This window comes from Schistocerca gregaria, chromosome 6, assembly GCF_023897955.1.
Source record: "Schistocerca gregaria isolate iqSchGreg1 chromosome 6, iqSchGreg1.2, whole genome shotgun sequence".
Taxonomy (NCBI): Eukaryota; Metazoa; Arthropoda; class Insecta; order Orthoptera; family Acrididae; genus Schistocerca; species Schistocerca gregaria.
In genome coordinates, this window is record NC_064925.1 from 294,975,526 (window position 1) to 294,990,837 (window position 15,312).

Genomic DNA, 15,312 nt, shown 5'->3' on the forward strand with positions numbered 1-15,312 from the left:
CCGGGGAGCGAATCGCACAATAACACTGGGCTCGGTGTGGCCCGGCGGAGGGGTGAAGTCTTTACAACTAACTGCTCTCTCTGTAGAAACGGAAGAGCTCTAGCGACTGTTCTCTGCAACAGTCGTGAAGCAATTTCCCCTCTCCCTCTTACTCAAAACATTCCAAAAAACAGCCGTCCCCCCCTCCCCCGATGTTCTTGAATAAATATATCATGGCCCAGCAGTGGTTACTGTGCCAATCATATTTTCTCGACAGGGCACCCGATTTTCCTCAACCACTCACAGCAGTGCAGTACACATTCTGTTCTCCGAGAAAACAGCACACAATGCCTGGAGGTCCTGCAGCCATCCCCTGGCGCATTTCAACCACAGTAGCCAGTCCCTTTTACATGTAAATTCCAGTTAGGTTCCCTAAGTCTGTTGCCAACCAACCTGAGTTCGTGTTAATGAAATGTTACACAGTTGAAGTTCCTGTTTATATGTTTGTCCTCTCTTGACCTTGATAGTAGTTAATAAATCCCTTTGTGATACTGTAGGCCCTTGTTATTAATTTTTCAATGACATCCATTCTCATTCTCTACGATGTCATTTATTGTTGTGGGCTTGAAGTAATTAAATTAATTTTATGTCCAGTACTCCAAATCAGGGGTGATACACAGAGAGGCCACTGCTTAATGTCAGATTTCCTTGCGCTATCGATAATTGTGACACCTCTTGGGTATGGTGGAGACGACCTTTTAGTCATTTGGCATACGGAGAACTGCCACCACGATAGGCTAGTTTGCACTGCGGTAGTCGTCGTGGGGTTGTAGATCACTGCGGCTGGGGTGGGGACGGAGCCTCTCCGCCGTTTCCGGGTCCCCAGTTAATACAATGCAATACAATTACTCTTCACAATATATGTACACCGTACAATCGCATTAATGTGACAACCTGTCAAAAACATGAACAAACATCTTTTACAGCGGGGACTGCTGCGAGGCGTGCAAGAAGAGAGTCAGCGAGGTTTTGAAAGGCACCGACAGGGATGAGGCGCCACGGCCAGCTGTGCTAGGTCCCTCGTCTGAGGATTCATAGCGCGGACAGTCCACAGATCCTCGATTACGTTTAAATTACAGGAGTTTTGCGATCAGGGTAGTACGGTAAACTCGCCCTGATGTTCTTCGAATCACAATCACAGACGTACACCACGAGCTGTGTGACACATTGTATAGCCCTGCTGGTGGATGCCATCGTGCCAAGGAAAAACAGACTGCATCTGGGGGTGGACACGGCCAACAGCGACAGAAACTTACTTGCGTTGATCCATTATGCCATCCAGAATGACGAGATCACCCAGGAAGTGTCACGAAAACATTCCCCAGACCATAACGCTCCCTCCTCTGGTCTGGACCCTTCCGATGATTGTTGTTTTCAGGCGTTTCAAAATTTCAAAAGTGCCGAAGTGATAAGGAATACCACTCAACCCATGATAAGAAGATTGCAGCACTGCATTGAGACCAATGGTTATCACTTCGAACACCTTCTGTAAATGGACGCTCATGCTAACTTTGTGACCTTCGTTGACCTTCAAAGACCTTACTGTTACACATCATTAGATTTGTCTCGATAGCCGCTATCAGAAAATAAGAACCAAACTACAGCATACCATTTAAAAAGAAAACAAAGTTGACCTTCATATCTCTGACGCGACGGCCGGCCGCTCTAGCCGATGGGTTCTAGGCGGTTCAGTCCGCAACCGCGCTGCTGCTACGGTCGCAGGTTCGAATCCTGCCTCGGGCATGGATGTGTGTGATGTCCTTAAGTTAATTAGGTTTAAGTAGTTCTAAGTCTAGGAGACTGATGACCTCATATGTTAAGTTCCATATTGCTTAGCGCCACTTGAATCATTTTTTTCTGACGCGACCCCACCTAGCAACAAAGAAACCAACGTCATATTATTGTCCCCGTTGTCCCATGCAACATTTGTTCCACAAACTTTTCAGCTCCTATCATACTTTCGGAGTAATTCTTGGTGGCAATAGTTAGTGACTCACTCTGTATATCTGCACAACAGGCGGAATAGTTTTGTCGTTGCTGGCTCTCCGAAGACTATTAGTAGTTTTGACGGAATGTTGTGTACCCCGGAGGCCTGGTTTCGACTTAGGTCTTTCAGTGCTCTGTCAAAGACTCCTCTCAGTATCATTTCTCCAATTTCATCATCTATGTCCTTCTCTCTTTGTATGACAGTGTCTTCAATTTCATCTCCCTCGTGTAGATACTCTGTATACTGCTTGCACCTATCAGCTTAGTACCGGTTTTCAGTCTATGCTCTTGATATTCATGTATCTGTTTCTCTTTCTTCAAACGCCTGTTTAATTTTCCTGTAGGTGGTAGAGATCTTTCCCCTAGTGAAATATTCTTCTAAATCCTTACATTTCTCCTCCAGCTTTTCCTACTTAGCCTTGAACTTCCTGTCAATCTAATTTTTTGGATGCTTGTATTCTCTTTCGCCTGCTTCCTTTGTTACGTTTTTATGTCTTCTCTTTTCACCTGAAACAGTGAGTTTATCAGGTGTTATTCAAGGATTTCTACTAGGTCTTGTCTTTTCACCTGTTCGATCCTCTGCTGTTTTCACTGTTTCCTCTCTCAAAGCTACCCATTCCTCTTCTACTGTATTCCTTTCACCTGTTCTAGTCATATGTTGCCTAATGACCCGCTGAAACTCTCAACAACCTTTCGTTCTTTCACCTTATCCAGATCCGTTCTCCTTAACTTCTTACTTTATTGCAAGTTCTTCAGTTTTAACCTACAGTTCTAACCAATAAATTGTGGTCAGAGTCCACATCTGCTACTGGAAATGTATTACAGTTTCAAATCTGATTCCGATACCTCTGTCTTACCATTATATAATCAGTCTGAAACCTCGCCCTGTCTACAGGTGTCTTCCACGTGTACAACCTTCTATCACGATTCTTAAACGAAGTGATTAAATTATGCCCTGTATTTTTAGAAATTCTACCCGGTGACTTCCTCCTTCATTCGCTCTTTTCTTCCTCTTATTATCGAATTCCAGTCCCCTATCACAATTAAATTTTTGTCTCTCTTACTTATCTGCATAATTTCTTTTATCTCATCGAACATTTCTTCAATCTCTCCATCATCTGCGTGGTGGGTGTGGACTTTGTCTTGGCTACGATAATGCGTTCACTATGCTTTTCATAGTAGCTTACATGCATTCCTATTTTCTTATTCATTATTAAACCTATTCTTACATTATCCCTATTTGACTTTGTATTTACAACGTCGTACTCACCTGGCCAGAAGTCCTCTTCCTCCTGCCACGGAACCTCACTAATTCCCACTATATCTAACTTCAACCTATCCATTTTCTAACTTACTTGTCCGATTAAGTGATCTAACATTCTAAGCTCCGATCCGCTGAACGCCACTTTTGTTTCTGCTGTTGACACCCTCCTGAGTAGTTCCCGTCCGGAGATTCGAATGGGGACCATTTTCCCTCCGGAACATTTTACCCAAGAGGTTACTGTCTTCATTTAACCATAAAGCAGAGTTGAGTTCCGTCGGGAAAAATTCGGGCTGTAGTTTCCTCTTGCTTTCAGACGTTCGCACTACCAGCACAGCAAGGCGGTTTTGATTGATGTTACGAGGCTATATCAGTCAACCATCAAGACTGTTGGCCCTGAATCTACTGAAAAGACTGCTGCTCCTCTTCAGGAATCACACGTTTGTCTGACATCTCAACAGATACCCTTCTTTTGCGGCTGCACCTGCGTTACGGCTATCTGTGCAGCTGAAGCATTGATACCACCACGCCAACATGAAGGTCTGTGATTCATGTGGCGGTATACGTGATGTATACGTTTCAGTTTTACTGACTTGGATGCATGACACAGTGTATGTGTGTATTCGATGAACTATGTACGGAAGACATACTTCATACATTCCTTTCACAAGTTGTAACCTGTACCACATTGTGTCACCTGTTAAGGCTAGTATTTGAAGGAAAAAAGAATGTTGCTATTGGTATCTTTCGTAATCAGTATTATAATCTTATGAAATAGTGTCAATAATAATGGTCTTTTAGAGGTAATTTAGTTTCGTGACCGAAATACAGCGAAACCGTTTTTTTTTTAACCTGCCATGAAAATATATTTTATCCCTCAGGGGATAATTACCCCCTGGTTAGGAACGCCTGATTTAGAACTTAACAGTTTCATTGCTTACACACAAAATTAAGACAAAACTTGACTGTTCACAATGATATGAGGCGTAATAAAGAATCTACGTTAAAAACAATAAGAACATTCGAAGGGATATGGTGTTTGCAGAAGCTTCTGACACTATTTCAAACCTTGGGCTAAACCCATTATGAACTTGAAATTGTGTATATCTGAGTAGAAATGTATATATTTGTTGTGAGTCATTGTCCAGTATTTTCTCCTGTCATCAAATGACGAATAAATAGTTGAAATTTACACGTACGAATGGCAATGACATTATGCTATATATGCTTTTACTGATCAAATACGAAATGCACTGAATAACCAAACATCACCCACTGAGATATTTTGTGATCTCTCAAAGGCGTTTGACTGTGTGAATCATGAAATTCTTCTAGATAAGCTTTAGTATTGTGGTAGCAGTGGGACAGTGCACAAATGCTTTAATTCATATTTAACTGGAAGAAAGCAAAAGGTTGAAATTAACAGTACACATAGTCTGCAAAAGACAGCACAGTCCTCTAACTGAAGAGGTATCAAGAATTATGTCCCACAGAATTCAGTCTTTTGTCACTTATACTTGTTAATATATATTAATGAATTGCCACTCTGTATTCATGAAGATGCAACGCTACTTCGTTTTGATGATGATGCAAGTATAGTAATCACACACAACAAACAAGAATGAGCTGAGGAAATTGTAAATAAAGTCTTTTACAAAATTATTAAGAGGTTCTCTGCAAATGGACTCTCATTAAACTTTGAGAAAAATCAGTTTATACAATTATCTATAGTAAATGCCATAACACAATTGACAAATACAGACTATGAAGAGAAGTATGTTGCTAAGGCAGAATATTCAAAATTTCTGGGTGTGTGCATTGACGCTAAATTGAATTGGAAGAAAAACATTAATAATTTGCTGAAATGGTTAGGTTCAGCTACTTATGTTATTAGGGTTATGTCAAATTTTGGTGATAAACGTGTCGGTAAATTAGCTACTTTGCCTACTTTCATTCACTGCTTTCATATGGCATCGTATTTTGGGGTAATTCATTATTATGAGAAAAAATATTCATTGGACAAAACCGCATAGTCATAATAGTAGCTGATGGTCAGGCTAGGTCGCCTTGCAGAGATTTATTTAAGGCGCTCAGGATATTCACAGTTTATTCGCAATACATATATGCACTTTTGAAATCTGTTATTAATAACCCATCCCAATTCAAATATAACAGCGGAAAGCTTGTCTTCAGTCCAGAGACTGGTTTGATGCAGCTTTCCATGCTACTCTATCCTGTGCAAGCTTCTTCATCTCCCAGTACGTACTGCAACCTACATCCTTCTGAATCTAGTGTATTCATCTCTTGGTCTCCCTCTACGATTTTTACCCTCCACGCTGCCCTCCAATACTAAATTGGTGATCCCTTGATGCCTCAGAAAATGTCCGACCAACCGATCCCTTCTTCTAGTCAAGTTGTGCCACAAATTTGTTTCCAATTCTATTCAGAACCTCCTCATTAGTTATGTGATCTGTCCATCTAATCTTCAGCATTCTTCTGTAGCACCACGATTCGAAAGCTTCTATTCTCTTCTTGTCTAAGCTATTTATCGTCCACGTTTCACTTCCATACATGGCTACACTCCATATAAATACTTTCAGAAACGACTTCCTGACAATTAAACCTATACTCGATGTTAACAAAATTCTCTTCTTCAGAAACGCTTTCCTTGCCATTGCCAGTCTACATTTTATATCCTCTCTACTTCGACCCTCATCATTTATTTTACTCCCCATGAAGCATTTTTTTCCCTTTATTGTTATTTCAACACCTTGTACAAAAGGTGGGCCGGCAGCGGCAATAGTACGCAGCTCTTCGGCCACAGCCAGTACAAATAGAGACAATGAAGACACAGAAAAACAGATCATAACGGTGGACAAAAAAACAGTAGACACATGCGTAAAAAAAACACGGAGCCGTTCACAGGTGTAGTAAAAAGTTAAAAAAACGGTCAGCACTGTACACGAACACTGAAGACTTAGATAACACACGTGAACGATGGAGCATGGTGCGGTGAAAACACTTAAGCACTAACAAGACGGCACACACGCAGAACCGATGGCAATTATCTCCGGCGCGCAAAGGATATAAAATCTGTTAAATCTGAGCTCAAGAGGGTAATCAATAAGCCAAAAATTGGTTACTTTAGGACACTTCTCAGAGACATTCATTGGACTGATGTTTACAGTGCTCATGGCATGAACGAAAAATATAACACTTTTGCTAATAAAGGCGTTATCTTATTCAAACTCTGTTTTTCCCCAAAACTTACCAAGGTTAGAGCAAAGTCTACAAAGAAGCCATGAATTACTCATGGAATAGGGGTATCTTGTAAAACAAAAAGGAAACTGTATCTTTCAATCCGAAACAGTTCCGATGTTGATACTATAGCACATTACAAGAAATACTGCAAAATATTGAAGACAGTAATACGGACGTCAAAGCAAATATATTACAAGGAAAAGATATCAGATAACAAAATAAAGACAATATGGGATATAGTGAAGGAGGAGACCGGTAGAACCAGACATGGAGAGGAACAAATAGCATTAAGCGTAAATGATACATTGGTGACAGATGTGTGTAGTGTTGCAGAACTTTTTAACAAACATTTTATAACTGTTACTGAAAAGATAGGTTTGTCAGGTTCGGCGGATGCTGCTATGGAATACCTCAGACCAGACATTTCTATTAACTTCCATAATTTGAATTTGACCCTCACTACCCCAACAGAAATAATGTCCATCATAAAATCTTTAAAATCAAAAACATCTAGTGGGTATGATGAAATATCAACAAAGTTAATTAAAGAATGTGATTCCGATCTGAGTAACATATTAAGCTATCTGTGTAACCAATCGTTTATCAGTGGAATATTTCTTAAATTGTTGAAATATGCTGAAGATAAGCCCCTGTTTAAGAAAGGAGATAAAGAAATAGCATCAAATTTCAGTTAAATTTCCCTGTAGCCAGCATTCTCAAAAATTTTAGAAAAAGTAATGTACAGTCGGCTTTATAACAATCTTATCTCACATAACATACTGTCAACATCACAGTTTGGACTTCTAAAAGGTTCTGATATTGAGAAGGCTATCTACACTTATAGTGAAAATGTGCTTAATTCATTAGACAAAAAATTGCAGGCAACTGGTATATTTTGTGATTTGTCAAAGGCATTTGACTGTGTAAATCACAATATCCTTTTCAATAAATTAGAATATTATTTTGTAACAGGAAGTGCTGCAAAATGGTTCAAATCTTATATCTTTGGCAGGAAACAGAGGGTGTTATTAGGAAAGAGACATGTATCAAGCTATCAGGTAGCATCCAACTGGGAACTAATTACATATGGGGTCCCACAAGGTTCCATTTTGGGGCCCTTACTTTTTCTTGTGTATATCAATGACCTTTCATCAGTAACATTACCAGATGCCAAGTTCGCTTTGTTTGCCGATGATACAAACATTTTATAGTAGTTGTATTACATGTTTATTATCTTATAAATAGATAAAAAACTTTTTATTTCAAATTCAGTGCACTAGTATTTGTAAAATGACTCTTTCATATAGTGTTCATTAAAAAATGACGATCATTGCACTTGGGACCTGTGGATTGGTACATTAGCTTATTTGTGTTAGTTGTAAATATTTGTCATGTATTGTTATTTTCTGACGTGTTCCACATCCTGGAGGACCTCCTGACTATGGATCAATTGGAGTAAAAGAAAAAGATAGCAAAACTCATTTACTACTTTAAGCGTCTCCTTTGGTAATCTAATTCCCGCAGCGTCACCCGATTTATTTCATTTTGTGTAAAGAAAACTGATGTTAAAATGACACGTTCCATATCATAAGGAAATGTCGTATTCATGATCTGTGGAACATGTATTAATGTATGTGTGTGTATGTATGTAGAATATGTTGTAATTATGGCTGTATCCCATCGAGTTAATGAAGAGGTGGTAGTTGCGTCAACACTGAACAGATGGCGGAGAGGTGGAAAGGAGGATCGAGTTCGCGTAGCGGACGGTAGATGGCAGCAGCACGGCCGCGGCGCGGACGGAGCCGCCGGCAGCGTGGCGGCGAGCGGCCGGCAGTCAGTAGTGTACGAGCGGCCCGCGATGGAGGAGGAGCTGCGGTGCCCCGCGTGCAAGCAGCTCTTCTGCAACCCGGTGCTGCTGCCGTGCTACCACGCGCTGTGCCTCAACTGCGCCGTGCACCTGCAGCAGCCGGCGTCTCTGGGGGGAGGGGGCGTCGCCGCCGGCGGGGTCGCGGCCGCGGGGCCCGTCGTCGCGGTCGGACAGGCGCCGCCGTCGTCGTCCGCGTCGACGGCGTCCTCGTCGGGGGGCACGGCGGCGGGCGACGAGGCGGGGGCGGCGGCCGGATGCGACTACCAGGAGGTGGACAAGCTGTCCATCCTGAGCGAGACGGACAGCGGCGTCGTGTGCACCAGCCGGCCCAACAGCTACGTGGGCACGCCCAACCTGCTGTCGGCGGGCGGCGCGCCGTGTGTGCTGACGCTGTCGTGCCCGGCGCCGGCGTGCCGCAAGCCCGTCTACTTCGACGAGGGCGGCGCGCACAACCTGCCCAAGTACCGCGCCATGCAGGCCATCGTGGACAAGGTGCTGGAGACGCGGCACGTGGCGGCGCGCTGCCAGCTGTGCGAGACGGAGCCGGCGGCGCCCGCGGCCGTGCTGTGCGAGCAGTGCGAGGTGCTGTACTGCGAGCAGTGCCGCGACGCCTGCCACCCGGCGCGCGGACCGCTCGCGCGACACACGCTGCTCGAGCCGGCCGCCGGCCGCGCCGCGCTCAGGGCCCGGCACCGCGCGCGCGACGCGCTCTGCGCGCAACACGACGACGAGCCGCTCTCGCTCTACTGCCTCGTCTGCAAGGCCGCCGTCTGCGCCTCCTGCGTGCACGACTCGCGACACGCCAGCCACGACGTCCAGCCCATCAACACCATGTGCAAGGCCCAGAAGGTGAGTCTCCCGCGGTGCGAATCTCCCCCATCCCTAGTGGTTACCACCTGCCAGTGGCAGCCAACAAGTGCTTCGCATTCTACGCTCCTTCGCTTCTACGTCTCTATCAGTGACAGTGAACGTGATCCATCCGTGGCTAGAGTGCTCCTACTGCCCCTTTAAATCTTGCTTTTTGTGAGAAACTGATTTCTACCGTAGCCCGAGGTCGACGATAGGCTGAAACGCGTCAATTTAAATGAAACTTACTTCGGACCTTCCTCGCCCTCCCCCTCCTGTTCCCTGAAGAGTGATTGTTTGAAGTGTGGAAGTGGAAAAAATTACCAGTGTCATCTCACATTTTTCAGGACAACTGAACGGGAATACTGAGAAATCCCACATGTACAAGAACCTAAACTTTCGAGGAGATACAAAAAACATTTCAATTCTTAAAGTTACGCTACTTTCAAATGCTGTTTTATTCCTGTCTCTGAATGTCAATTCGACGATGACTGGTTTCAGTCCGTAATTACCATCATCAGATCTTTCTTACACCATGTCCTAAAGTGATACGGCCATGATGGCATCATCAAAACATATAAATATACACTACCTTGCCGAAAACTGACATTCTGAGCCTGTGGCTGTGTACAAAAATGCGCTTTCACTCTTACAGAGAAGATAGCGGCAACCTCCACGTTTTATAATGCTATTTATTTATTTAAATAGCGCTGTTACCGGTTTCGAGCCGACAGCTTCATCATCAGACGGCTTATTAAGATATATGTTTGTTACTTTACATTATCCTAAGGATAATGCCCGTGGGAGGACTCGAACCTCCGCCGGGACCAGCCGCACACTAAGTCTCCAGCGCCCGAGACCGCTCGGCTAATACCGCGTGGCAATACCATTATAAAAGTTGACTGGTTGCTGTTATCTTCTCTGCAAGATTCAACCTCTATCCTAAAATTATGTTGAAATTCCGTTTCTATCCTCATTTTTCGGTAAAACGAATGTAAACGGAAGAATGCCAATGAACTCTAGATACGCGTGATACGCTTTCTCGACGTTAATTTAAAATTTATTTAGTGGAAACGTGGGCGTTCTCGATATTTTGTAATAGAGAAATATAAATCTAACCATAACTCACGCTTTGCTCCTAATGCGGACAAAAATAAAATAAATTAACCTATGTCTCTTTCCCATTCTCTTTTGGGTTATACTCGACATGTAGTTCATTCTTTCAGACATCTTGGCTTATTGTGAATGTCAGTGTAGAAGTTCTGGATGATTTCATCTTTTAGTAGGAATGCTAGAAATAGCCTTAGGCCAAGCATTTTCATTTCATTCATAGCCGGGGATCGAATTTTCCCTCCGTTTAAAACAGTGCCGACAACATTTTGAGGAAGCCATGTACATGTGGGTATTTCTCTTCCTTTCAAGCGATACAGTGGTTCCATCACAACACAGAAAATGCCAGAACATAATTGGGGTTTCTCTCTTTCACGATCGGGCTGTACGTTTAAAGTACAAAATCATACGTAACGCAGTTTTGTTAAGAGATGGGCTTGTGAGCTTCCTCACTATTCATGTTCGGTTAAAAACAGTGTACTTTATTTCGTTCATTTAGGCCTGAAGCACAGAACGATCGACTGTGACGTTCTGATAAAGAAGGTCCAGAATACGTGCAATGTTATTATCAGTATTTATTTCACGACACCTCTGTTTCGGCTTTCACTACCATTTTCAAGCAACCAGCAAATACAATGTTCCTGAGATAATTTGCGTAGGCTACGTAATACGCCTTGTACGTTTGATGATTACATATTGGCACTTAATGTCTGGGTGAAACTGACGTCCATATTACATAGACAGTAAATTGTCACGTAAGTGCCATTGCTGAATTGTTGGTGCATTACGTAATTGCAATATTACTTATCGTTGAATATTTAATAAGAACGCCAGGTTCGCCTAGACGTTAAGTACCAGTGTGTTATCAATCAAATGTACTAGAAATATGTACGTACATTATTTCACCAACACTGTATTCAAAGGTTACTTGAAAATGGCAATGAAAGCCGAAACATCTCTGTATGAAACAAATACCGATAATTACAATGCAGCTATTCCGGACCTTCTTTATAACAATGTAACTCCATCTGTACATAACTGGTATGCATAAAAAAATTGCGTAGGTTTTCTGATTCTACAGACTTACGCTACAGTCCGCACCACCGCAAAAGAAGACACAAGTTAGAAAATAAATACTTTATTAAGAACATTGGAATTTCCATAACTGGAATTTGATTGTTTCTGTGCGCCAGTGAGGAAGTTTTTACAAGTTAATTTTTGCAAAGACGAAAACGCCAACCAGCCACTGTTAAAAATGATATTTATTTACACATACTGCGCCGTTACCGATTTCGAACCGACAGGTTCATCTGCGGACGGCTGTTTATGTTTATATTACGTTCGCTGTTGTTTACATTAGTTGTTGGCTGTTTTTTTAACAACTAATGTAAACAACAAGAAATGTGATATACACGGAAACTACCGCCCGAAGATGAAACTCTCGGCTCGAAACCGACAACACGCTATTTGTATAAATAAATGTCATTTTTAACAGTGGCTGGTTGGTGTTTTCTTTTTTCCAAGAGTCAGTTTCTGTTCGCACACAGCCCCAAAAATATCAGTTTTCGAGAAAATAACAAAAAGAAAGCTTTTGTTGTAAGTACCATTAATACTCAGGTACTACGTTTTATTTGTGATAATACAAATACGTAAATACAGCATTCAGTTTTAACGAGTAGGACTGTAGTAAACAAAAATCACTTCACACACCTTTTAAATTTTGGAACTCCAGAGAGAAGTCCCGCTTGGATAATGGCCATGCACTATCTACTATAACGCTTGTTTGAACTACTTTTTCCCTGGTTTCGCACCTGGGTTGGGTCTAGGGACATGTAACAGCGTAGCAAGAACACAATATCACTGAAAACTTGTTTCTGAAGAAGAACAGGCACTTGGAACTTTTCCGATTACCACTCTTCACTTATCTGTGCTACCAGACGACTGATAAAAATGAGACATAAATGATTACGTTGTAAGCGAAAATTAAAATAATATCTGAAAAAATCTCACAAAGATGCACGTGCGTGCTTATAATTAAATGAATAATCAGAGAGTGAGCGTTCAACATGTCAGTTGGTTTTACAGTCAGACACACACACAAGGATTACACCATACTACTAGACATGAAATATTTTTAACGATATCACGTGAATGAGGCTAATGAAATACTACAAATATTACTTAAATTATTACTGCAATCCATATTGCAATACGGCGTACAGAGAAGACATCAGCCATAAACAGATCCAGCCTCCCTAACCGTCCAACACAAAATTTATCTCTTCTCAGATGAAATTTGCTTTTGTATTTGTGAGGGATAAAAGGAGGCTGTTGACATATTTGGATTATTACGGTCGATGCAACAGCGATTTTTACTGTGGCAAGATCCGTAGATTGTTCCCCCCTTTCTGCCGACACCCTCGCCCTCCCCCCCCCCCCCCCTCCTGCATTTTTTTAGGGAGTAAAGGACAACTCTGAGACTTTATTATCTAATACAGGCAAAGTTTTCTCAAATAACGGCGCAGTTTTAGTTTTACGAACGAGGCAAGTGCCTCATTTATGGCGTGAACTAGACATCAGGCGACCCTTCAGATTAGTCTTTTGCTACAAACCTAACCTTTATTCCACCTTCAGATTTATTGGCTTCACTAACTTACAACCAAATTGTCGGTTAGAGCGCGACTGAAGTGTCCACCCTCAAAGTACTGATTAGAGGGACAGATTGATCGTAACGTATCCCGAGTTCTGCGATATGTAACAATTTGGTTGTGCCGGCGAAGACAACGAATATGTTTGCCAAATAGACATAGTGTTAACATGCAAAGTAACCCGAGGTCTACTTTACACTCGCACTGACTGCACTTTCCTTCATAAATAAGTAAAACTGCAATGATGAATCCGAAATCTGTATTGTATATGCAAAAACAAATACCTAATGATTATCTGGGTGCATACCACGTAAATAAAGGATATTTCACAATTTAAAGTAAAGGGTTCCTAAGGTTGTAAAGTTTTCAGAGGGAACCCATGTCAGAAGATGTGCCATTCGGATGTAAAATAAGTTTAAAGATCGGATCAGTTTCAAATCTCCCGACTCGCGGTAAGCATACAGGGAAGACATGATCTCTGAGCTGTGTGGTATACAGCAGCCCATGGCATGGGCAATGTTTAGAGTACTCGTTGTCGGGTTGTCTTCTAAGAGACGATGGACGCCCTCTTATAAAGTCGAGAGTGCTGCGCGTCAGCCCATCAAGTTTCCGACGTACACGTTTCTCGCAGCCGTTGTAGGCAGGCGAAAATGGTACGTGCTGTCATAATGACGACAAGACGGCGCCCTCTTCTAAGCTTGTGTGTCTAGTGCGAAGAGGGAAATTTGAAAGATTTCCTTCTTCAAATTTATTTGCCATCCAATCGGTAAATTCCCGAACATGGATTTCCTCTCAAGACCAAATCCTCTCTACAACTTTGGAGTCCTGTAATGGGAGATGTGTAACAACCTGTATATCGTAAATTAGCTGCTATTAAAAATGCAAGCAGTGAGCAGTATATAACTCCTCAATAAATATCACGTTTCAGACTTTGTCTTGGTTGTGACAGTCGCCTCGCAGCAAGTGCCTGTATACTGTCCATTTCAAGTACCATGATTCTGTCGGTGACAGTGAACGTGATGTGAATCCGTGTTGTGTTTGTAGCAACCATCGCTCGCTGCAAACTAACTTTAATTTTACTGTGGCAGGAAGTTTTAGGAAGGGATTTACTCTACATCATGCATTACCGTGCCGCTCACTGACTTGTACAGAGATTCTATGTCTTGTCGACATTCGTGTGAGTTGTTTTCGTCTTCTGAAAGTGGAAAACACATTTCACTCGTTTCGGTTCGAGACTGATGGTGCACCGCTCGAAATCATGGTTGTGGTGAATGATTTACAGTACAGCCCGAGGTATATGTTGGAGTTGAGGTGACGGTTTGCTTATGAATTGTTGAAGCCAACAAATGTGAATTCGAATAAAGGTTGTAGTAACATTGTTATATAGCTTAGTGCAATCAGTGTTCGCTCACTAGTAATAGCCATTTTTATTATAAATATGTGAACTGGAAGAGAAATTCAGAAACACTGTATTGCACAGTAAACAAGTGTACAGTAAGCTTTTGGTAGACGTTATGTACATACACTCCTCGCCATTAAAATTGATACACCACGAAGATGACGTGCTAGAGACACGAAATGTAACCAACAGGAAGAAGATGCTGTGATATGCAAATGATTAGCTTTTCAGAGCATTCACACAAGGTTGGTGAACAGTGCTAGAGACACGAAATGTAACCAACAGGAAGAAGATGCTGTGATATGCAAATGATTAGCTTTACAGAGCATTCACACAAGGTTGGCGCCGGTGGCGACACCTACAACGTGCTGACATGAGGAAAGTTTCCAACCTGTTTCTCATACACAAACAGCAATTGACCGGCATTGCCTGGTGAAACGTTGTTGTGATGCCTCGTGTAAGGAGGAGATATGCGTACCAACACGTTTCCGACGTTGATAAAGGTCGGATTGCAGCCTATCGGGATTGCGGTTTATGGTATCGCGACATTGCTGCTCGCGTTGGTCGAGATCCAAAGACTGTTAGCAGAATATGGAATCGGTGGGTAATACGGAACTCCGTGCTGGATCCCAACGGCCTCGTATCTCTAGGAGTCGAGATGACAGGCATCGTACCCGCATGGCTGTAACGGATCATGCAGCCACGTCTCGATCCCTGAGTCAACAGATGGAGACGTTTGCAAGACAACAACCATCTGCACGAACAGTTCGACGACGTTTGCAACAGCATGGACTATCAGCTCGGAGACCATGGCTGCGGTTACCCTTGACGCTGCATCACAGACAGGAGCGCCTGCGATGGTGTACTCAACGACGAACCTGGGTGCACGAATGAT

The 15,312-nt window shown here is 42.5% G+C and overlaps 1 protein-coding gene across 2 annotated transcripts in view; it reads left to right on the forward strand.

Annotated features, from left to right (window-relative positions):
• The first annotated feature begins 8,387 nt into the window (after nt 1-8,387).
• LOC126278455 (E3 ubiquitin-protein ligase TRIM9) overlaps nt 8,388-15,312 on the forward strand; it is a 712,180-nt gene continuing 705,255 nt past the window's right edge. Inside the window, exon 1 of one of the 2 annotated variants that reach the window (XM_049978580.1) lies at nt 8,388-9,263. In XM_049978580.1, coding sequence (XP_049834537.1) covers nt 8,406-9,263 — 858 coding nt within the window. In that variant the 5' untranslated portion in view covers nt 8,388-8,405. The remainder of the gene's footprint in view (nt 9,264-15,312) is intronic. The other variant, XM_049978581.1, reaches the window with a different exon arrangement.